General features: G+C 33.3%; 2 protein-coding genes across 2 annotated transcripts; one reads left to right on the top strand and one right to left on the bottom strand.

Annotated features, from left to right (window-relative positions):
* On the top strand, positions 1-14,484 carry LOC110991877 (coatomer subunit alpha). The gene is made up of 22 exons (XM_022257431.2): positions 1-339; positions 707-823; positions 1,062-1,298; positions 1,681-1,818; positions 2,368-2,531; positions 3,240-3,377; positions 3,484-3,567; positions 3,891-4,077; positions 4,636-4,788; positions 5,219-5,439; positions 5,710-5,847; positions 6,262-6,365; positions 6,667-6,833; positions 7,301-7,498; positions 7,901-8,082; positions 9,100-9,229; positions 9,933-10,038; positions 10,540-10,669; positions 11,618-11,793; positions 12,152-12,367; positions 13,098-13,343; positions 14,212-14,484. Exons 1-22 carry the CDS (start codon positions 112-114, stop codon positions 14,427-14,429), a joined length of 3,678 nt encoding a protein of 1,225 aa, XP_022113123.1. The 5' UTR covers positions 1-111; the 3' UTR covers positions 14,430-14,484.
* On the bottom strand, positions 14,456-25,042 carry LOC110991879 (facilitated trehalose transporter Tret1-like). Its single transcript, XM_022257432.2, has 11 exons — positions 24,888-25,042; positions 19,714-19,866; positions 18,283-18,485; positions 17,459-17,645; positions 16,844-17,008; positions 16,499-16,635; positions 16,139-16,231; positions 15,623-15,734; positions 15,225-15,339; positions 14,738-14,893; positions 14,456-14,568 (listed from the first exon to the last, which is right to left on the bottom strand). The coding sequence occupies exons 1-11, from the start codon at positions 24,949-24,951 to the stop codon at positions 14,538-14,540; spliced, it is 1,416 nt and encodes a 471-aa protein (XP_022113124.1). The 5' UTR covers positions 24,952-25,042; the 3' UTR covers positions 14,456-14,537.
* Between the last annotated feature and the right edge of the window lie 1,297 nt (positions 25,043-26,339).

The following is a 26,339-nucleotide window of genomic DNA, read 5'->3' on the forward strand; positions in this document are numbered from 1 at the left end:
ACGTCAGCCAGATTGACATTGACATGCACGAAAGTGCTTGCGTATTGTTAAAATAATTCGGCAATATTTTTAGAGAAAATAAATTATAATTACGCTATAGTTGTCCTTAAAATGTTGACAAAGTTTGAGACAAAGTCGGCGCGGGTAAAAGGAATTTCATTTCATGCTAAACGTCCATGGGTCTTAGCTAGTTTACACAATGGTGTAATTCAGCTGTGGGATTATCGTATGTGTACTCTGTTGGAGAAATTTGATGAACACGACGGGCCTGTTCGTGGGATCTGCTTCCATATTCAACAGCCGTTATTTGTATCTGGAGGCGATGACTATAAAATCAAGGTTTGTTTTAGGGAACATCAGATACAAACAGACTTCGTGCTTTTTAGGAGCTCCTTACTTTATTAGGAGCTCCTTACTTTATTAGGCTCTTCTGTACAGTTTTATCATTATCATATTATTAAAAAGATCAGACACTTCGATACATTTCATGTTTTGATGACACACCCACTAGAGATTTTTTAGTGTTCTGGGACCACTGCTGTTAAATTAATCATACCTAAGTTGAATTGGTGTTATTATTGAATTAAATATTTTGTGAAGCTTTATACTTTTTAAACACAAACATTAGAGTAATTACTTTTTGGTTAATCTAACATAAAATCACCAAACATTTTATATCTTTTTCTAATTTTATTTTTAATATTAGATTTGGAATTACAAGCAAAGGAGATGCCTTTTCACCCTCTTAGGACATTTGGATTATATTAGGACTACATTCTTTCACCATGAGTACCCTTGGATTCTGAGTGCTTCAGATGATCAGGTTTGATACATAATATTCAATAAATATAATTACAAATGAATATACTTGATTATAGTATTGCTGAGAGATTGTGTAGTGTTATTACTGTTATGCATAATCATAAAAATGAGTTTTTGAATGCATCAAATCAAATCAATCATCATGTTATAAATTGTAAAAATTGTTATAAATCATATAATCTCATCTTGCCCTACACTTGAAAATTGCTTACAGCTTCATTATAAGTAACTTTTTTCAGACTATTCGGATTTGGAACTGGCAATCCCGGCAATGCATAAGTGTTCTCACAGGCCATAACCACTATGTGATGTGTGCACAATTCCACCCTACTGAAGATCTACTTGTGTCTGCTTCATTGGACCAGTCAGTCCGTGTTTGGGACTTCTCAGGATTGAGAAAAAAAAGTGTGGCTCCTGGACCTAGTGGCCTGGCTGATCATTTGAGGAACCCACAGGCGACTGATTTGTTTGGACAGGTAAACTCCTGCCATTACTACTGCTTTTTTGAATCAATTATATGTTTCCTGGAATATGAGAAAATAAGATTTTCTTAGACAAAACTCTTTTCATTGTGTTTGATAGTTGTCTATCACTTTCCAGCTTCCAAATAATCTTACCAGACCAAAACCCACTCTACCTATTGTCTACTGATCATTGTATGCAAATAGTCTGTTACTACATGTATGTAAACTATATATGAAATTTAATTTTTATATGTTTGTCTTCTGTGTTTGTAAATATTTCATCAAATTATGATGAACATGGGATTTGTGTATGCCTGCAAAGGGGCTTGGCAAAAAATGCAATGGGTGTAAGTGTATTATCTCCAACTCTATATTAATTAATTGTATATGACAGGCAGATGCAGTAGTCAAACATGTATTAGAAGGCCATGACAGAGGAGTAAACTGGGCAGCATTCCACCCTAAATTACCATTAATAGTTTCTGCTGCAGATGACAGACAAGTCAAGCTGTGGAGAATGAATGATGCTAAGGTAATTATAAGTATTATTTTTTTTATTCGGACCACAAAATTAGGACAAACACATGTCAAAATTAATACAGAAAATATAAAAAGCAGTGTTGTCGCTAAAACAAGTGGACACAACCAGCGAAATCAGGTAAATACAATAAACAGTGTTAGTACAAAAAAACCATAAATTTAGTTAATGATTGCAACATATACACTGTTTTATGCTTGACATTTGACTTTTTTATATATCGTAATAAAAAAAATTGTCACAATTTCAGCCAGAAGCCCTGATATAAAAAAACTCTAAAGAATATAAAATAAGCTCTATGTATGTGTTGTTCAGTGGCAATATCATAATATGTATATTGTTCAGTGTATAAACAGGAAGTCTAAATTTTCCACAAAACTTATAAAACAAAGACTAACAGTAAAAATGCACAATTGTTTTTACCATATCCAATCTGTCGAAATTTACGGTATGATATCCAAGCCATTGGTGAGATGAAAACTAAGTTTTTTTTTTTAATATTTTCATAGAGAAATATATTTTATGTTTTTTTTTTTATCTCAGGCATGGGAGGTAGACACATTCCGCGGTCACTACAACAACGTATCATGCGCACTTTTCCACGCGAGAAACGAGCTTGTAGTGTCCAATAGTGAGGACAAATCAATTCGAGTATGGGACTTGCCGAAAAGGGTTTGCATGAATACATTCCGACGCGAGCATGAACGGTTAGTATAGCGACAGCAATTAATTAACTCAATATGTGATATGTGGGCCCAATCAGACGATCCAAATTATTTATGAAGGAATTCATATTTCAAAGACGTTATTAAATATTGCATAATTGTTCCAAAAATATTAGGACAGTGAAAAGAACAACTAGGTCTTGTCTAGGAGAAAGTGGCTTAGCATAGTTTAATATTGTTTCTGTCTACAAGACTCGTAATTTATGCAAAAAACTCACTTTTGTATCGCGCAGCCTGGACAATGACCACTATTTAAGCCTTGACTCGTTTAGGCTATCTTGAAATGTGGTTAAAAAGTGTATTAAGAATATCCATAGCGCAATGCAAATAGAATATCAAAATCATGAGCACACCCCACACACACACACCATCAAATTCATACCCACACTTTTACACCATTACACAACACAATCAAATAAGGCTTAGTTAAATTAGTTTTTTAATAGTGTTTTTTATTAGTTTGTTCCATTTTGTAAATCTTTTTGTAGTTAAATGAATGATGTATTCCATGGTTGGCTATATTTTCAGTGTATTTGTTTATAATTATGTATAATTTATGTTAGCTGTAGGATTACCAAATAAATAAATATTTAAGGTTTTAGGTGGCATATTAGACAAATATATAGACAATACAATTTGAATTTATAATGTTAAGAAATTTTAGTCAAGTAATTTAATAATTAATTACAGCTATTGGGTGCTATCGTCACATCCAACATTGAACTTGTTTGCAGCGGGTCACGACGCCGGTATGATTCTCTTCAAGCTGCGAAGAGAAAGACCAGCATATGCTGTTCATAATAACATGCTGTTCTATATTAAAGAAAGGTATATAACTCATAATTTGTCAATGTTAATTTAAACTTAAATATATAGGTTTATTCTAAAATAATCAAATGTAGTGTATGTATATAGTTTAGTCATTTTGTTTTAGACAATTGCGTAAACTGGACATGCAAACGAACAAAGATTCCCCGGTAATGGAAATCAAGGGTAGCGGAAGGTTTCAACCACACAGGTAAAGTTTTAAATTCTTACAAGTTGAGAAGATGAATAGGAGTTGTGGTACTTTTTGAAAAATTTTGAGTCTATCCTTAACCCTAATTATATAGTTTTTAAATGTCATATAATAAGTAATCGTATATATTAAGTTTCTCATGTAAATAAAAGATTTTTTTTGTAATGAGTAATAAAGTTCTTTAAACATTATTAAACGTTATGTTTGAGGAAAAATATGTACTGAATTTATTTGTAACTATTTCGACCTGTAGACATCTGGTTCCAAGCTATTTGGCCCTTGAAGGGTTGTCGAATAAAAGCGGTGTTAACAAAATTTTGCAGTATGTCGCTAAACCACGCTGAGTTTAGCATGTTACTCACGTGGCGCATTGGAGATAATTGGACGTACGAATTGTACCAAGTCCCAAGGGAAGGGGGCGATGCGACATCAGAGCCAGAGAAGGGACAGGCGACCGCTGCCGTTTGGATCGCCAGGAATCGCTTTGCCGCGCTAGAGAAGAATAATCAGGTAGGAATTAACGATGCCCGCTGAAACTATGAACTGAAGGCAGCTTGCTTTTAACGATTAATGTGTGTTCCACGTTCTATTAGGGATTAAAAATGCAAAGCCTAGAAACTTAGGAAATGGATTCTGAGGTAGTCAAAACAGTTTAATAAAAAAATTATTATTATTATTTTAAACCTTGGTACCATGTACCAAGGAATAATTGTTTTCTTAGTACCCACAACCCAGGACTATTTAATTAGTTTAATTATTATTAAACTGCAATACCAATAATAATAAGTATTGAAAATAAATTATATACCTGTCAACTGAAAATAAAATTAATAATATAATTGTTATTCACCATATAATAAATACGTGGAATATCACTAAAACATTTGTCATAATAAAGTCCTTTATTCAAATTATATCATGATATAATTTGATGTCCTTTATCCCGTTTTAACACAGCCAAAACATAACTTGATAGAAAGAGACAAAAGTACTTTAAAAAAATGCAATTAGACTGAATTTTATAAATAAGGGCGATTAAATCTATTTATTTACTTTGTGTCTTTTCAGTTGATTATCAAAAACCTAAAGAACGAAGCATCAAAGAAGACAGCGACTCCCAACTGTGATGAAATAATGTATGCGGGAACTGGTATGCTGTTCTTGCGAGAACCAGAGTGCGTACAATTATTGGATGTGCAACAGAAGACGATTGTTGGTTCTGTAAGTTTCACTTAATCTATGTATTTCTTACAAAAACTTTTAGGTTTTTGTATATTTAGTAAGGATTGGAGAAGTAACAATAATAATAAACAATAATCATATTTATCTAGCTCAAGACTTCACGGTAATTAATAGAGGTTAATACATATTATACAGATATGTGGAGGTTATATAATATTTTATGCACATAGAATTAAAAAAAAATACAAGCGGATTTATAAATTCTTGAGTTAAAAGTTGATATATACATATATTTCAATTTTTGTCCAAAATTTAGATACGTAATTAATTGGACTCGATTTTACAACAAATGCATATTTATATAATTCTAGTTTTTCAGAGTTCTGCTTTAAAAATCGTCAAGAAACAATTTCAAATCAATAAATAAATAACTCGCTAGCCTAATAATATATTCTTACCTATATTTTAGGTAAAAATCCCAAAATGCCGTTACGCAATATGGAACTCTGATATGACGTTAGTCGCATTCATAAGCAAGCACACAGTGTCCATTTGCACAAAGAAACTTCAGCATTTGTGCACAGTGACAGAAGGTGCTAGAGTAAAATCTGGTGCGTTTGATGACTCCACCCCTCAGCCAGTGTTTATATACACTACGTCTAACCACATTAAGTACTGCTGCAAAGATGGGTAAGGTTATACATATTTGGGTCGCTTTTGAAGTCAACGATGTGTCTGTCGTGAGTTTGTGTCAGTAAACGTGATTCGATTTTTTTGAATGAAATGTGGGATAATTATTTTTATTTATAGAAAATATAATGAGACCAGAAATTTTTATATTTGGGAGGGCTGGCCTTATCCAATACTAGTTATTTTTTTGATAACCCTACTGGTTCGCAATTCACTGTCTTGTATAAATAGCTGTTTATATTTGTTGTATCATAATTAGTACAATTTTAGTGACTTCGGCATAATACGAACACTGGATGTGCCCGTATACGTAGTGAAAGTGATGCCGCAAGAGGGCGCAGCCAAAGTTGTTTGTTTGGATCGTGAGGCGAGACCAAAAATACTTACAATCGATCCCACGGAATATAGGTAAGATTGTCTAGAATATTTATTGGCAAGAATTTCAAGTATTTTTTATCTAAATCATAAAGATATTCCTATTAAAATAGACAAATCCAACTTACTTTAAGTATTTTAGAATCTCACAAATTAAAGTTAAATTTTGTCATACGGTCATGTCTCTCTCATATCTCAAATTGGATATGTCAACATATATAGGCCGATAGATTACTTAAATTATTAATAACCGACATTCATAAATGACAGTTGGGTCGCTTGCTAATTGAAATAGCTTAATTATTATAATATTTCTGCCCCCGATATTGTGGAATTTTCTAGAGAAAAATTATATATACGTTATGTCTACGTCTACGTCTACGTCTACGTCCACATACTTTATTATGGTCGAAAGGTATACGTGTACTTATGTTATATTTATTATAGGTTTAAACTGGCTCTAGTGACGCGTCAATACGATCAAGTACTACACATGGTACGAACGGCCAAGTTGGTGGGACAGAGCATCATTGGCTACTTGCAGGAGAAAGGTATCTTATGAATACTTCACGTTGCACACTCAACTTGCAACACCTAATAAGAATTTTGCTTAATAAATGAGTTTATTGCCATTTCAAATCTTCATCGGAATTTGTTACATAGCCAGGCAGAATTGTTAATTGTCATCCCTTCCTCTCGACAATAACCGTATATTCAAAGCAACGTATACGCATATTCCTACTTATTCAATAAACCTCTGTCATACTTTCAAAATTGCGCTGCCAGCATTGTTATATCTCATTACAACTCGTGAGCTAGACCTGATTTAAATCGGTTTAAATGATTTAATAGGTTACCCAGAAGTGGCACTACATTTTGTAAAAGACGCCCGTACGCGTCTGTCTTTGGCACTGCAATGTGGGAACATCGAAGTCGCGTTGGAAGCGGCTAAGAGCATAGACGAGCCAGATGCGTGGGACCAGTTGGCCAAAGCCGCACTTGCTACTGGTAATCATCAGGTATACTACATTTTTACAAGTATTTTTTTGTATATTTTAACGAGCTACATATTATTATTATATTTGTTAAAATGTTCACGCATTTTCCATATAGGTTTTCTCTTCCCGTTACAAGGGTGAACTCTTATCGTAACGAGATGTTTTAAATAAATAAATAAACTTTTTTAAGCCCACTTAACATACACGTTATAACTAAATAGTTTTTACTATTATGTAGATCGTCACATAGACTTTCTTACCTAACTAGTCGGTTACCAGATACTTTAAAATAACCTACATTTAATTATGTTCATTTTTATATATTGTAATGTAACGAAGTGTTAATAAATAAATAAGAATGCACACTCATAAAAACTAAATCGGCCTTCTTAACCACATCTTACAAAAGTCTCTTTCTTTCATATTGTGTTTTCGCTGTTGTTAAAAGAGTTTTCATAACAACGGGGTGAATTTTTATTTTGTTACAGATCGTAGAAATGTGTTACCAACGCACAAAGAACTTTGACAAGTTGTCATTCCTGTATTTGATTACTGGCAACCTCGAAAAGCTACGGAAGATGATGAAAATCGCGGAAATACGCAAAGACGTGTCTGCGCAGTTCCAGGGCGCACTTTTACTTGGAGACGTCAAAGAGAGAATAAGACTGTTGAAGAATGCCGGACAGGTGATTAAAATATTATTTTATTATTATTTAAATTACTTGTGAATGCCAATTGTAAATCGTGAGTAAAATAAGATTAATCGGACTTGTATTTTCAAAAATATCTATTATTTAAGAATAATTGTAATAGTTAATACATATGAATTACTATCTCTGTGTTATCTTCTCATATAAAATCATTTATTTATATTAAACGCAGCAATCAGCAGTCATAAAAGCCAGCAACGCACTCGCGAGTACTCTGGCAATGAGTCCATGGGCGCGGTATAACTCACACAGTTGCGCATCCTGCTCGTTTGCCTCGTCTAAACAAAAAAAAGTTTAGACGTAATTCAACTTGACATTTATAAATATATATTTTAATGTCAGTTTCATTAAACAATTGTCTTCTTGTTAAATCGTCAGTTATCCCTGGCCTACCTAACGGCTATAAACTTCAAGCAAAATGATGAAGCGGAACAATTAAAAGCGGCGTTAGAAACTGCCGGTTTGCCCATCCCGGAACCAAACCCTAAAGCGAGGGGTCTGCACCCACCGCTACCCGTAGTGCGTGCACAGAGTAACTGGCCTTTATTGGCTGTCTCTAAGTAAGTGAGATTTTTTTTTTTTTACACACAAAATACATTAATGTTTCTATAAAGTAGAGTGCACTGGCCCCCACACTAGGATTCCCTGTGTTGTGGGCAGCCAGTCTCTTCCTTTTACATCTAAACGATCTAGTTTAAGTAATTAAACGACGTCGTAGTTTTTTTACAAACATACAACTGAAATGACAATTATTATATTATACTATTAGTTCTTTGATACGATTATTATAAAGTAAATCTATTTTGTTCAGGAAAATAAAAAAAATGCTTTTATTACTATGATATATAACATAAGAAAGTTTTTTTCTATTCGACAATTTACAATATTATTTTATAATAAATTCATCTAATACAGAGTTCCCCAAACTTTTTTGTGTCGTAGACCCCTTGCTATGTTTTTCCATTTTGAGTAGAGCCCCTACTTACCTGATATTGATTTCCTGTATATTTCTAACTGTAGTGAACAATAGCGATATATTCTACCAATTTTGTTTTTAATCTGTCGCATTAAGTATTTCTGATTATTTACAATCTAAAGTAAATCTGTATGATTGTTGCGATCTATTTGCGGGGAAAGGGGGGGAAATTAGGTAAACTACTATTACTATAACATTGTGAACTACATAATTTCCCTATAATAAAGACATCCTCGTGTTTTTTTTTCGTGAAATGTTTTGCAAAAAAACTGAAAAAGATACAGCTACATCAGTTAAGGAAGTAAAAAATTACATTAGTCGTCACAGTTTACGACATCGTTCCCCTGGGGCAAGCGATTTAGTTTACAGGATAATATAATAAAATAATGGTAATATATAATTACACCTGAAAACCATAGCAATCTTGTCTAGGAGCACGACAAATGCATATAAAAGTAATTTTCAATTTTCTCTATGTCGATTAACGTTAGGCTATCTATTAACAGACTGGGTAGATCATTTAGCATTTATTCGTTAATACCTAATTCTACAGGTTTTCATAAAACGTGTGTGCTTTAAATTATGTTATTTCTTATTGCAGGAGTTTCTTTGAAGTGGCGGCAGCCTCTAGGGCAGGTACCAGCGGAGAAACAAGCGGAGTGGCGGGCGTTGCAGCGGACGTCGAGGAGCCCCTTGAGGCCGGAGGAGCATGGGGAGATGACGATGAAAATGTAAATATTTTTAAACTTTAATAAATTCTAAGTTTGGTATATACATAAAATATATAAATGCTGTTGAAAATATACAATAAGTTTGTGAAATTAATTAGTTTTAAATTTTTATTTTTGCACGCTATTCTGGCCGGATAGAGAGCCCGTATTTGCTGTCGTTAATTTCTCTAAGTTTCCATCAAAAGAATTAATAAATAAAATAAATAAATAAAATCCACCGTATGTGACAAATTATTTGCAGTCATTAAAACAACATTTAAGACGACATCGTTTAGAATAATATACCAAAATCAAAGGTCCCGGCTAATTTTTATTGTATTAGCTTCTTAATAACAACTTCATCGGGTTTTACGGCCAAATTAAAAAATTATATATACATATATAAGTCGATTATGTTATACAAGATTTTGACTGTACTAGTAATCAATGTAATCTGTTTTGGCTTTGTGTCTAGGTGTGTTCTTTTATAATATGGATATGTGTTAGCTGTAAGAGTACTATAAAAGAAATAAATAAAAATAATAGTTGCGCTGCAATCTTATAAGCCTGCTCGTTTCTTCACGGTGCAAGCGATTGTAAAATAAATACATTGGTGAACAGCCGGGGTTCGAACCTACGACCTTAGGTATAACAGTGCCAACATTACTCAATTTAAAAATGGTAAAATAATAAAATAATAATAAACGATAAAATGTATATCCAGGAGGAAGGCGAAGAAGGCGAACCGGTAGAAGACGTGGGTGAGGATGGAGGCTGGGACGTTGAAGATGAAGACCTAGAACTGCCCGAAGAACTGGCACCAGTATCAGGTGACAATTTGTTTAATACTGATTACGTTTTTCTCAACTTAACTCTGACTCTGACCTGGAGGCAAATGTGATATCAGACCCATGGACATATGGCTTTTTAAGAATTGGTACGCTCTTTTCTAGAAGGAAAAAGTCGAATTAGTCCGGAAATTCTTTTTTAAATTAGGTGTTTCCTATTAAATTTTGGTATAAATAAAACGTAACGGATAGCTTTGTATATAAGCGAGAATGTACTACATGATTAGATGTTTTATATACTTTACCACAAGAGTGGTCTGCATCACGTTAGTATATTATTATCTGATATTTTTATATTAGTTGCTAAATTCCATGCAATCTACTAGAAAGAGTAAGAAATGAACGTTTTTATCTGTTGTGTAGTTTATAATAAAATGATTTTATTTAGATTTCTCAAATAATGAATATTTTCAGTCTTTAATATTGTTTCATGAAATATAGGAATTAACAGTATTGTAAACTAAAACTAATGGTCACGTTCAGCGGATATAGATGGCGCTGACGACGGCCAGTACTTTGTGGCTCCGACGCGAGGTGTATCAATAGCAATTGGCGGAAAGCTGAAGACCGCTCATGATTTCGTCACTACCGGACAATTCGAAATCGCATTCAGGTAAATATTTTAAATAGTACTATAACTTGATAAGTAATGGTAAAGTATTTCAGAATACAAACGTTGGGATCTTATGTAAAAATATGTTTATTATGGAATATAATATATAGGTATCACTTATTCCACGTCATTAAAGTATATCCTTACTCATCGGCAAACTTTGAACCGAGAGAAACACGGTTATATATGCTAGACGTGTAAGTTTAAAACGTACTTAAACTGGAAAAACTGGTGTCAAAAGTTAAGTTAACCATGAAATGAATTGAATTGTAAATAAATGGACGCGTTCGAGCTAAATATTTTTTATATAAAAAGCTGAATATTTTTTTTTGTCAAAAACTTGCACTATAGACTCGATAGTGTCTTACAGAGTACTTATTAGTATTAGTGATTATTTATTGAATATTTATTTAGACTTTTAATACGGCATGGTCGCGTTTACGTAATGCTAAAACACTAAGAGTTTAACTTCAACATTACATTAGATTAAATTAATTGTAAGTTTTAACGTACAAAATTAAGTTTTCAAAGTCTGTAACAATTTTACTATTGCAAATCATAGTTTCGCGATCACAAGAAAAAATAACTACACTGTTGACCGCAAGTAATTAACATGCCTAAATTATAATAAAATTAACTGATTTTACTTAATTGTTATAAATTTCCAATAATATAGTTGGTCTTTACATTTGAAAATGTGGGTAGGTCGTTAAAATTTGTTATACGTATATGAGGGTAGTTATAAATTTGCGCGCCCTGTACTAATATTACTTATTAGACAAGTTTAAATTGTAATTAAAGTCTTTTATAGACTACATATTACTTTATAGACTATATATATTAATACGACTGAACAGGTTCGAATGTATTGACGTGGAATAAGTGATACCATGATGATCTTATGTTCCAAAATAAACGTATTTTATTTTTTATTAAAAACAATTGCAGATTACTAAACGAACAAGTTGGTATAGTGAATTTCGAGCCATACTCCGAGACAATGTTGTCCATGTACTCCTGTGGTCGCGTCATGTTCAGTGCTCTTGCGTCGTTGCCTCCTTTACAAGCGCACCTGCATCGGAATTGGAAGGAAGCCAGTGGCAAGGACTTGCTACCCGTTATCAGTGAGTATGAATATGTATAATTTGTTACCTGTGACACTTCTAGGATATATGCAATAATTTAATTTAAATTATGGTTTCATTCTCTATTTTTTTTAAAGAATCTTTCACCATTTACTCTATTTTATTATCATTGTTTTTAAAGCATTCACAATGGACATTCTTTTAAGGAAATATTGAAGTTAGTCCAGTGGATTTTACTATTCCCTACACAAAACAATTATTATCTTTTTACGAGAATTAATCACGAAATTCTCAACGACTCTTTTTAATCGCCAAGTTTTTTGTTTTACAAAGTAAATCCATTAAAATATTTTGTAAACCAAACGGGAAGCAAATGAATATATTTATTTATTTTCAGCCGCTAAACTAAATGACCTAGTGAGCCAACTCCAACAATGCTACCAACTAACGACTAGTGGAAAATTCACGGAGGCCGTGGAACGCTTACAAAGGGTCGTTAGACTTGTTCCACTACTGTTGGTCGATAGTAAACAGGAGTTGGCTGAAGCACAACAATTGCTGGCGATCAGCCGGGAATATCTACTTGGACTTCAGATGGAAACCGCTAGGAAAGGTGAGTCATCTCGCGATCTGGTCTTAAAAGGCCGGCAACGCATTCGCAGTTTCAAAAGTTATTCCAACAACTGAGTATGTAACCTCTCGTCATCAGTACGGGGTCTCACAAACCTAGAGAGGTTTAGTGGACCGACTGATTTTTAGATTGGACCATTTTTTTTTCTTTACCTAATATTATTGAGTGTTTTATATCGAGATAGGTTATTTTCGAGCACTGCATTATTATTGCAATTTTTATAGAATTATTGAGATATGACGATAATAATACAAGTTTCCAATTATGACATAAATACTATGCGTAGATTATTACATATTATACATTATTTTTATATGTTGTTATCCTGTAACCTTCAGTACCGTTGATTGGAATCCCTTCGCGGATAAAAGCCATTTAGCTTTTTCCAACTGACTTTGTCTATGGATTTCTTTCTTTATTAGCTTCCTGCTCTCTGCTTCTATTCAGATCTGTTCTAATAAGGAGTTTACTGTATAAAAAATATAAATTAATGAATTTTAATTGATTTCGTTTTGTTCCGGAGATTAATTTCTATATTTTCGGCTTATATAGTTTTATCTTATTAAATACTATATTAGGGAATCCATTTTCATATGGGATTACAATGAAGAAATATGTGTATAATATTGATCTTAAGAATTTATATTCTAAATATGGTTTCAATTATAGGAACTTTAATTACTAAAATAAGTATCAATTAAATACGTTTCAGCAATGCCGAAGAACACGTTGGAGGAACAAAAGCGCACATGTGAAATGGCCGCGTACTTCACTCATTGCAAACTTCAGCCCGTACATCAGATATTGACCCTCAGAACTGCTCTTAATATGTTCTTCAAGCTGAAGAACTACAGAACTGCCGCCTCCTTTGCCAGGAGATTGTTGGAACTGGGCCCGAGGCCAGAAGTAGCTCAGCAGGCCAGGAAGATATTGCAGGCTTGCGAGAAGACGCCCACAGGTTGGTTTTTATGATAGCTATTTTATTTTTATGTCGCCTTTACAGTTATAGAAAAAAAATTTTACCATACATAAATGGTTAGTTAGCCCCGAGTTATTTTGCCGTCTGAAATGATTGTTTCGTATAAAAATAATCAAAAATGTGAATGATCGTTTTACTTTTTAATCTTCTAACTTTTTACTTTCCTGGTTCATATAAATAATAAATCTGTAGTACTGGGGATCCTGGGGATCCCTGGTAACGAAATCATCGTTACGCCATTTTGATTGCCTTCAAAACCAATCGAAAAGATGACATTCAGTTCTTAGCCAGAAAAAAAGTAAACGTCGAATATTTTAAAGAACTAAACCGCGTACAATATGTTTGACAATACTTTTGTACATCTAGGGATGCATCGATACGACTTTTTGCCGATACGATATCGATGCCGATACTCTTATAGAAATATCGCCGATTCCGATACCAACGCTTATTGAATTAAAATTAAATTAAGCTTAAATATATTAAGTGTGGTTTGAAGTTTTTTCCATTTTTATTATAAAATATAAGTTTGAATAGGATTTTAAATCCATTTCAAAGATTTAAACCTTTAGGTTTAGCTATTAAAATTCAGAATTAAAAGTAATAATTAAATTAAAAGAAGTACCTGTTTATAATTAAAATTAACATTGATAAGATTTTTGTAATTCTGTGTTTTATTTAATTTTCTATCGAAAAATCGCGAAATTTAAAAAGTATCGTTGTAATGGCAATTAAACGCCGATATCGGCATACCCAAAGTATCGATATATATCGGTTTCGGTATCGGATACATCCCTACTTTTATCCTACGAATGATTTGTTTCACTAAAGCTCTAATACTTTTCAGATGAACACCAATTACTATATGATGAGCACAACCCCTTCAGTATTTGTGGTATTAGCTATCTTCCCATATACAGAGGGAAACCGGAAGAAAAGTGCCCCCTCTGTGGGGCAAGCTTCCTCCCCGAACACAAGGGCAAACTTTGCACCGTTTGTGGAGTTGCAGAAGTGGGGAAAGATGCGTTGGGGCTACGAATCTGCCCCCTTCAGTTCCAGAGATAGATTATATTGTATGCCTATTTTGTAAGATTTATTATGAATAATATATTTAGCAATTTCTAGTTGTTTTATTGTACCGAAATTTACAAACTTAACAATTATTTATAGCTTCTATACATCGACTGGTTTGTTTTCACTTGATCTGAAAAGAAGAATTAGTTTTTTTACATTCCAAAATATATTTTTATATTAAAAAAAATAGTCTATGATTTGTTTCAAATAAAGTATTACTTTAAAATTTATGGTTTTCATAGATAATAAATTTAACTCAACAAATTTTTTTTAATGTACAAATTAGTTAAGAAACTTGCCTATTATTTAACATGTCCTGTATTTCGTCGAAAGTTTTCCCTTTGGTTTCCGGTAGCAACGGGCTTATGGAGAATATGAAACCAAAGCCGCAGCAAATGGCTAGTATCCAAAACGCTGTGTATATCCCGTAAGAGGCCGCCACGTCGCGGAAAAATCTGAAGAATATATTTTTGTCAATATAAGGCCTTAAAAATTGACAATTATAATTGTAAGCCAGTTAAAGATTGCGTTTTCGTGTTTATTTTACATATACGAAATGGCATCTTAAAAACAAAACATAAGCAATTGATAACATCTAATAAACGGGATCGATAGGTTTTGATGCGACCAATAAGCAGTCTCGCTAATATATTATAATATTTGAATGGGCTTTCATATTATTAACGAGTTAGATTTAATCGCAGCACAATAAGTCTTAAAATAAATTAAATACGATTTAGCGGTAAGGACGTAGAAAAATAGCGATTCAATAATTTAGTATATTACCGTGTCCACACAAAACCGGCTGTCCAGCAACAGAAAGAGGCAATACCACTTGCGAGACACTTGGTGCGTGGTGGAAACATCTCCGCTACCAGAATCCATGGTACTGGACCCACGCCTTTAAAATAATAATACATCATCAATTACACGATTCAATTGGCATCTGGGTTCTCGAAAACTAAAAATATAGTACTTATAATAAATTTATAAATTAAAAATGGTATGTATTTACAAGACGTAAAAATTTAAAAAAGGATTGTTTTACAAATTATATTTATTTCTTATCGAGGTATTTTATTTCCAAGAATTTGGAAAGTTAAAAGATAATAATAATTAATCATATCGGATCTAAATTTGCTATTCGTATCAAAGATAATTCGCTATATAGAATTGAATCTTACCCAATGTGAAGAGCACCATATAGACAATGAGACATAACAAAGGTAAGAACGCATACGGCACCACGTTGTACTTGTAGTGCGAGTCCAGTAGTGCGTACACACCGATTATACCCTGAAAAAAAAACATGCATATTGTTTTAGAGTGTATGTTTTTAAAAGAAAGTTGGAGCACGGCCTTCTATGTGAATGTCTTTATGCGGCTTTGTAATATAACGAAGAATAAAATATTATTAGGATAAGTCATCTTCAAATTTTATAGAAATCAATTTTTTTAACTATGATTAGGCTGGGCTATTACTTGGGCTGTTAAGAGGCCCGGCTAGCAAAGATTCAATGATATCTAATTTGTAATTAAATCCCATATTTAATAATACGTTTTGGCAGTGTTTAATATATGACATATATACGTTCAGACATTTAACATTATTAAAAAGGATCGTTTTAGACTTGCAAAATAAAACTACAAAATAAGTTTCGTCGGTTTAACCAAGAATTGTTACTAAAACAAAATCTTACTAAGAATATTGTAAGTCCGAGTGAAGTGGTCCACATAAGCAACTTCCTGCCGAGTCTGTCAACCACCAATGGAGTTATGCAACTCGTTACCACCTGATTAATTGAAATTTTATTAATTAAATTTGTTCATATTTCCCACTTATTTGCCTTACGTTACCCTCGTGTTCAGGAGGTTGAATCATTTTTTGCAGACAGTTTCAGAACATGTGTAGTCGAATGGTATAGTTGTCAGGTGTTTTCAGGACATAATATACCCCTCGTAACAATATTATTTAATCTCAAAATTTATGCATTAGCTAAAATTATGGTAAAATACATTTAAACTAAGTACATATAAAGTATATACTAGAGACTATTAACCTGAACAACGCCCATGATGATGGTCCCATCTGTAGCTGAGATTCTAGTACCAACTTTCTCCAGGAGCTCCTCCATGTAGAATAGCAGTACGTCGATACCTGACAGCTGAAGAAGCATCGCGAGGAAAACACAAATACCTATAAGTAATTAAATAAAAAAATCACATTTTTGTTTTTAAGGGGTTATATTTATTTGGGAAAACGAAGTCACCTAAGACAGCCTTTGGATTATTAATAGTTTAAGTTGTGTAAGTTATTTAATAAATTTACTTAATTATACTAAATACCTAATTATTTTAAAATATATAAAAATTATAAATATTTATATAAATATATTCAAACTAACCTAATGCCTTCAAATTTCCTTTTGTAGCCCAAAGGTCTTTTATGCTGGGTTCAGTCTTGAACTCCCTGGCGATCATTGCCTGAAGTCCATCTAGCTCGGTTTGCACGCCCTCCTTGGAAAGGCCACGAAGCTTCTGAAGTACTTCAGATGCCTCTTCTGTTTTACCTAAAATATATTATATATTTATATTAAAATCTTAATTGTAACACTGATCATTTATGACAGTTAAGTGTAACCATGCGGAACTCATATATATATATATATTTTTAAATAAGTATTTTTATAGAATATGGCAATTATATCTAGATTGGAACAAGCGTTGATTCTCCCATGTTAGTTTGTTATGCTGTAAAATTAAAGAGAATGTTAAAATAAATTTTAACATTCTCTTAATTTTAACTGAAACACAAATCTTTTTTATCGAATTCCGTCATGGTTATTGCAACGCCGAGTTTTCGACTCGAGATGCTGTTGATCGTCTTTTATTTAATGTAAGCCGCTTCTCTCCTCCTCAGCTACTCCTATTTGTTTAGTAATAAGAATTGCTCAGCGCTAGAATATGAATATGCACTTACTATAAGCATATTCAGCTGACATATATAATAAATTATTTACCTTTATAAACTAAAAAGAAGGGTGTCTCCGGTATGAGCCACGTAAATGGAATGTAGAACAGAGACAGGATGCCACCAGTTGCTGTCAGACCCCAGTATGAGGTAAAGGGGCCGATTGCGTAGGCAAGCAGGAACCCCACGTTAATGAAAAGCAGGAAGAGAGCGCTTAACGCTCCACGAATTTTGTCCTGAAAATGTACGGATGAATTGTCACCACAACAGGAATAAGACGCCTGAAGAGAACTAAACCTTTTGAATTAATAAACCTAGTGTAGTGGAGCGGTATCTCAGACAGACGAACATAGTATCAAAAATTACAGAACACTAGAACTGTTAATGAACATTACCTTTGTTGAAGCTATTCATCAGCATTGTAGGAAATTAAGTCAACATAATATTAAGCCATAGTTATTGTATAGACTAGGTTGTAATATGTAAATTCGTACTCTTTTTGTGAACTTTATTGTAGGAAAAAATTCTAGAATTTAATGTGTGTTTTGACAAGACATACAAAACAATATCGCTTAATACAGTATATTGTTAAAAATAATTATAACATCTTTTATTTCTGATACAGATACATTTACACTATAATTAAAATTTAATACTAATATATTGCAATCTCATTATTTTTCTGTGTGTACCGGTGCTTGGCAAAGAGCTCCTTCAAATCCCCCCATTCCTGTCTGCACTGTGCCATTGTCTGCTATGTACCACCCGCTATTTCGTTAATTTGTTTTACCCACCTAAATTGTCGTTAAGGCGATGAGAAATTCATTATTTTCTATACTTTTCTTCTACTAGTACAGTAGTACAATGTCATACCTCAGCGATCTCTCCAATATACAACGGAACACTCGCAAACTGCATGCCCGTGGCACAGCCCCACATAACCCTTGCAGCATACAGCGTGGGCAAGTCCGTGGCCACTCCAGCAAGTAGCCAGCCAAGCAGCAGTGGAATGTTGGAGCCCATTACTATCCAACGACGGCCCACGCGGTTTAACAGTGGCACTGTTATTAATGGCCCTGAAAATAAATATCAAAAGATTATATGGTCATTATTAATTTGTTATTGACAAATCAAGTGTATGGTCAGCAATATGGGGTCAATGTTTCCGGATAAAATCATAAGTCGCTTTGGAGGAAATGTGGCAACCCAGATCTCCCGAATAAACCCTAGAAGACTTTTTTATGGGGTTATCTCAAAGCAAGTGTTTATTATACCCCTCTATCGAATTTTGAGCAGTTGAAGACTAAAGTAACGCCAGAAGTGAGAGGCATATCAGTTGACGTTATGTGGCGTGTCTACAAATTCTGTCTACAAAGTGATGGACGACATATTGATGGTGTAATATAGTACATAAAATCAGCACTAATACATTATAATTTACTGCAATTATAATATTACATATTAATTTTTTTGTTTTTTTCCATAAATATTTAATGTTTAAAGTCGGCGGTAAGATACCCAACCCAATACTATGTTATTTTACTTAATTCTAATTCATTCTAAAATAACTCTCTTATAAACCTAAAACTGGTTATAGTGTTCACTACTTCATTTAAAGTTGCTATCAATGTTGGCCAAGTGGCTCCAGCGTACGACTCTCTTTCCTGAGGTCGTTCGATCGATCCCCGGCTGTGCACCAATGGACTTTCTTTCTATGCGCGCATTTACAATCGCTCGAAAGGTGAAGGAAAAGATCGTGAGCAAACCGGCTTGCCTTAGACCCAAAAAGTCGACAAGGTATGTCAAGGTCAGGAGGCCGAATACCAACTTGCCTATATTGAGAAATTATTATGAAACAGATACAGAAATCTGAGACCCAAACCTAAAAAAAAATTATCCGCTTGAGTGATATGGTGTCGAGGACCTGGGTGGCCTCGTATTCAGGTGGTGAAGAAGCCTCTGTTGGTGGATTTTAGCATGTGTTTTAGATTCCCTCGTCGACGCTTTCTTTGTTAAAGTTCTTTTAGATGTCGACATGGACACTGACAAACACGCTGTTATAACAATTTTACCTATGATTTGTTTGTTTGAGAGAGTCTTTCAATCCTTCGAGTCAGGTCTTCTAATACAATTTATTTATGTAGAACATAACTTTCTTACTCATTACGTAAAACTTAAGAGGAACAAGTGAGAAATGATAGGAGCCTTGAACGCTTACTTCCGTGTTGAGATTAAAACAATCAGAAAAACCGAGTATTAATGACTCAAAGGATTGTTATCACTTTAAATTTACGCTACACATACCGAGTAGCCCTCCTAGCACAAGTAAGGAGCCAATCCAGTTCTCCTCTTGCAAGGTGGGTACTTGAGGGAGAGGCGAGTTATCGGAGCGCAGTTTTGGGAAGACCGGCGACGTCCAGCCCATTGACATTCCCGTGCATAAGCTACCATAGCTCGCTGAAAATAAACATCGAATTAGAATTATTGTATAATTTTTCTTTATTGGAAATTATTTCATCTCCATGTTGTGCTAATATAAAAGGTTTTAAAAAATCACTTTTTTTATAGAACAGGGGGCAAACGGGCAGGAGGTTCACCTGATGTTAAGTGACCGCCGCCCATGGCCACTCTCGATGCTAGAGGGCTCGCGAGTGCGTTGCCGGCCTTTTAAGAATTAATCTTTAAAGAATATGTCTTCACTGTATGAGCTAGTATTAATTTTAGTTAGAAAGTCCATTCATATTATTTATATTTTTATGTTCACACTATCACACCCACAGATATCCATATCAGTTTTATGATATCCGATCTATAGGGTCTAAATAAACAAACAACTACATATAACGTTTACATTTTTTTACACAGATCGTTGTCAGCGAACATTTATTTAAATAATATATATTAAAACAAAAAACATAATTACTACACGTCTACGCAGTCTTGTTCTGCTACAATATTTATTATATCATCCTTTGTTTGTGTAGACATTTGGATTGTAATTGGGCCTTTCTCTGCTAACAGGAAAATCATGGTCCAAGCATTTTTTTTTTACTTTGGCTATATTAATGCATAGCCATATTTATTAAAACACATAATATAAAACCTGTTACTTAAGGAGTCAAGCTTAATGAATATTTAGAATCATAATCATTTCATAAATTCGGTCTAAAGGCCACTAAAAACAGTCCTCTGTTATGTCCTAATTCCGGATCGAGTATGAGTCGGTTCGGTTTTTCTAAGTTCTATTTAAAAAAGTAAAATTTTGAACACTATAAAAACATAAAGAATATTTGATGCATGTGAACAAAAAACAATTATTATTTTAGATAATTTTTTAGTACTAAAAACTAGTGTTTGAATTTTGTCCAGACATTTTTTGAACAGTCCTGTGTCATAATTTGAATGTCGCGCCACAAAAATATTAAAGACAATTCTGGTTACATTGCCTTTGAAACCGAACGTTAACAGTGTGAAGTTTGCTCGGACGCCATGCTAAACAAATCGCCGCCATTTTGCGCAGTGACAACTCCGCGTCAGTATGGTAGCCACGTCTCTGTAGTGTTGAGTGAACATTCCTCTGGTAAGTCTATTTAACGGTGTTTTATGTGCTATAATTATATTTATTTAACAAAAAATTGCTTAGTGTGATAATTGAAAGCTGTCTCAGTGTTATGAAGTTATATATTTAAACTCATACGTGGTATGACATTTTTAAGTAAAAATAACAGTCCTCTGTGCAACAGTCCTCTGGAAATTTATAACACAGAGAACTGTTCAATGTAACAGAGAACTGTTTTATTTGACGTCCGTGTATTTTATTAATATTCCTTATAGTATGCACTAACCTACTGTTTGTCGATAGCTTCTTTCTTTCTTACAAAGGCATGCCACGCTCATTCAGGTCTTGTTTTCTATTAATATGGATTTTGAAATATACAATAATATGTACCTAATAACTACCTGTTTTTAAACCCTACCGTTTTAAATTCAATTTTGAAAGTTTATTTTATTGTTTTAGTATTGACGCAATGCCACCAAAGAAGAAACCTAAAACCAAAGAAGAAATAAAAGAGCAGAAAAGAATTGCTGAAAGGTTAAGATATCAACGGCTAAAAAATGACCCTGTAAAAAGAGAGCAATTGAAGGAAAAAGAACGACGAAACTACCAAAGGAAGAAGGAAAAAGGCACAAGAAAGCTAGTTAAAGATATGAGTCGACGTGAACACAAAGCTGTGACTAAAGAGTGGAGAGAGCACTGTGCTACCTATCGCGTAAAAAAAAAGCTTTGAAAGAAATTACAAACAATTTTGTACGACAAAATACGCCCGAAACCGAGGGTTCTCCTCCTACTTAATGTTCTGTCTCTCCATCAATACTACCTATGAGTCCTATGACCACTCCATGAAGTGATGCAAGTAATGCGAGAAAGCGTAATGCGAGAAAGAATCGTGACAAAATTATAAAGGATAAAGACAAAAAGATCGAGTATTACAAAAAAAATCCGAGAAGTATAGGAAGAGATTAGAACGTTTGGAAAAAGCTAAGACAAAGGAAAATGTAGACACACCTAACACTAAACTTATTAAAATGTGTGATTCGCCAGTAACTCGCAGAGAAGTAGTCATTCAAGTCAAGTGTTGAATGCACAGCTGAAAGAAAACTACTCTAATTTAAAAACCTGCCGAGAAAAACAAATTTTCGGAAAAGTCTTGTCCGGTAAACTAATTCACAAGTACAAGTTATGGCGAAGCAAAGATAGTGCTATATCTTATAAAAGAATTCAGAAAGCAGCACGTCAATCAGTTTTAGTACCTAAGCTTCGGACTCGCAAAGACAAAATTTCATCTGATTGCATAAAAACTGTACGAATCTTTTATGAAAATGATGACAACAGCAGACTTAGACTTAGACAGACTTTAATGGCACTCTAAAAATACATCAAATAAAGGCTGAAATATTAAGAAGTCCTCTGGAATCAGCTCCAAGATGCGCTAAACTCATAATGAAAAGTTTAAGTTGCAATTGTGAAGACGAGTGCCAGCATTTTAATTTAGAAGCGTTACAGTACAAAAACAAGACAAAACTTAACGTAGATGATATTTACACAGACTCTGAAAATGAAAACATGGACAACTCACAGGATCCCACAATGAAGACCGACTACGACGCTGCACTAGCTGGACCTAGTTCAATTAACCAACAGAATTACACCATCGGTGATTACGTCTTGGTTAAATTTCTAGTAAGAAACACTGAATATTGTTATGCTGCAGTAATTAATAAGATAGATATGGAAGAAGGCGAACTAACAGTAACCTTCTTAAAAATTTGTGATGACAAAGGACACACGTTCAGAGTCGATGAAAATGATGTTTCTGATGTGTCCTTTGACCAAGTATTAAAGAAGTTGCCAAACCCAGATATTGCCCTAAAAGGGAAACGAATATTTTATTATTTTAATATACCTGTACCTGTTTTTGAGAAATAAGTCTGCATTGATAAGTAAACAAGGCTGATTCTTAGTACCTAAGCTTAATTTTGATTATAATTATTTTAATTTGTTACTCAGAGAGCGAAACTCGCAATTTCTTCCTAATAAATATAAATATTTCTGTATGTGATACAGTATTTAATAAAGAAGGTAATTTATTTGATTACATTTAATAACTAATATTGTGTTTTTATTCATATAAACATTGACTTAAACTGGTATCTGGGTAGATAAAACATTCCTCTGGGTGGCAAAACAGTCCTCTGCCGCGTTTTTTCACAAAATTGCTTATAATTCGACAAATAAGGGAAAATTACGATGGTTTCTTGTTTAAATATTTATATATTATAACTATCTATCGACTTAACATATTATATTTTTATTTTTTAGAAAAAAAAGGTTAGGACAACTGTCAATAGACAAGTTTCCAGTTAGTAGAGAATGGCCCAATTAATGGAGTTTTAAACCGTTATACTTAGATATATACAAACCATTTAATCACAAAACTGTCTCGTTGCAGTTAAAGTTTTATTCATTCATCTGCCTTTTTATCACAGCTTTTACCAAAAAGTAGAAATGTTAATTTTGTTTCCAAATACTAAACTAACATTTCCTTAGCATTAAACTTGTATTTTATTTTTAAAATTAATTGTAAAAGCTCACGCTTGTCACGTTTAAAGAATGATTAATTCAATGGAATATAATAGTCTATTAAAATTAATCAATTGTTATTTCTTGCAAGTTATTTACGAGATGAATTATTTAAATTGATTACTTTGTATATATTAAACTGCTGTAGATGATTAGATCATTCGTGTAAATATTACAATAAAGTTCCGTAACAACGTATTTACATTTTATCTGTTGTATATTTGTAGAGCCAACTAGACATAAAGTAAAGATTTGCCAAAAAAAATCCTTTATTTGCCTTGAAAGTACATACATATTGGGATAGATAAACGAAAAGCACATTATAATCAACCATAATAAAAGTTCGACTTGATTAATATAGACTTCATGTAGCCTTGATATTATTGTTTCTGGCTTATTTTAGGGAAGAGGCAAAAACAGAGAGTATACGGTAGGGGTTTTGACTAGTTAAAGTTATGTGTCCTTAGTTATACTATATGTAACTGCGGTACATTTGATCGTGATCTTTATGACGGAATGTTAATTCTCAAGCAACCAGTTAGCCTTGATACTCAAACCTGCATATTGCAACTAAGATTTATATCCGTGACTGAAAACTTCCTGCTTCCTAATATTTTGACTATTAATATTAGGAAGTGAAGTCTTGAAACTTTAAGACTGGTTTCCAACGACTATAGATTCATTCCTGAGATTCCTTTGTTCGTATTGTTTTATTTAATATACACGGCTGATTTTGAATTTCGTGAAAGCCAGCAAGACCTTTTTTTTTATAGTAATTACTCTGGGTCCTAATTCAAATTTTCGGCGGAATTTAATGTTTAAGTTTTAAATGTACTAAAGACCGATACTGTATTTCTATATGATTAATTGAAAACGTGATAAAAATTCCAGGATTGACATTATAATAAGTGAATTATAATATTTTTATGTATAGTTATAAAAAATTACAATAAAAAACAAGACGACCGGTTAACATAACGCGAAGTAATCATTTTAACAAGGACAAAATTCAAGTTCTATATGTAAATGATACACAATTATTGTCGGTACAATAGTCAAGTCTGGCTGTATCGGTACTTTGGAAAAACCGTCCGATGCTCAGGTTGCAAAAAGTTGATTTTTGTATCACCCTTTCCCTAGTCATCGCAACGTTCTTTTTATAATGAAGGAATTAATACGAACATCTATAAATAAAGCTTTAACACAATAGTAACAAATCAATGGATCCACATAAAACAATTCCTATTTTTATTACTATTATGTTTACATTGTGAACAGCAGCACATATTTCGACAATACATAGATTCGTATGCACAAAGAAATGGTTATACATTACCAAAGGACGCTGCCAAATACTGTCTCCACTTCAACTTCAAGTCGGCTTTAAAGTTATCTAACATCACTGTTTTATTATTGTTTATCAATTTAAACGTGTACGCGGCTGGCCATTGCGTTTAACTCTGGACCATAACCTCGTCATACCAGTTACCCTTCACTAATGATTGTATAAAACAAATCAGTAGAATAAAAAATTAATTACTGATGTTTTAGACTGTCCCTTAATTGATCAAAGTCAAGGTCACTCAAGGCTGAACGAGAAAGGCAATTGTGATGATTAAAGTTAGATGTTTTTTTGTATAGTAGATAGGTATTAAATAAACTCGTGATGTAGATGCTTTTTTATCTAACACGGAAAAGACATTATGGACATGATATTTTAACTTGTTGGGACTATATTTCATTGACGAACCATCTGTTGCCGCATGCTGCAAAATTGTTTAATTTGTATTTCTTAACTGAAGTTGATGTACTATCCATTCGAATAGATGCTCCAGGTAAATTCTGTGGTCGGGGTTTGTCATTAACTGGGGCAATGAAACTTTTGTCAAAGTCACGTTTGTTTTCATCTGTAGTTCGTACTTGGATGCCATACGCCGGAAAGTCCACCAGCATGTGCAGCGATGTTTGTTCAGTGTTGTTAATGTAGAGCTTGTTGCCCTGGCCCGAGGTTTAAATCGATGTAAGTAATGTGCTGTGTAGTATCCTGTCATAATATGGACCATTCGTTCAGTATGTTGTCTGCTTTTAATTATTTTATGTCCTGTCCGATATAAAAAATTTTGAATCCTTGCCCGTATGAGGTTGTTTGTATCATTCCCCCACTATTCTTTTTTTTACTGCTTATGAAGAAAAATGAGCATTTGTCTTATGAAGGAGCCCTTTTAAAAGCTTTGTCGTCGCCAATAGGTCTCCTTGCTCATTTCCTGTAGTTATCAAATAAATATTCGTTATAGTTGGTAGGTTTATAGTTTTTATTTGGAATGGACGATATCCCTAGAGATGAATTAAATTTGACGTAATTTAGACAGAGAAAACTTTAGTAGGATAAAGGAATGATAATGAAATATTATCATGGATGGATACTTTTAAAACTATTGTCATACTTGTACACATGAAACGATTAATAGAATAACACATCTTAATAATCTGTGAGTTTCAAAAGGATAGTTACCGAAAAAGTTTAAAGTGGGAAATAATAGTATCATTTTAAATGTTAATTTCATTTAATTACATTTAAATATGCATTCGACTGTGAATGTTTAAGGTTCAACTTAATAAATAGTATTTGCAACACAATTTAAAGCAACGTCCAGAAGATAATCAAAATTGCCTTTTGTTTTTATTTCGCTTTATCTGAAAAGTTTTAAATAGGGGTGGTTTTTTCAACGAGGGGTTGACGCGTTTATTGTAACAGGAATCCAATTAGTGGCAACCCACGCTTCACTGC

Source organism: Pieris rapae, chromosome 2, assembly GCF_905147795.1.
Source record: "Pieris rapae chromosome 2, ilPieRapa1.1, whole genome shotgun sequence".
In the NCBI taxonomy this organism is placed as follows: Eukaryota; Metazoa; Arthropoda; class Insecta; order Lepidoptera; family Pieridae; genus Pieris; species Pieris rapae.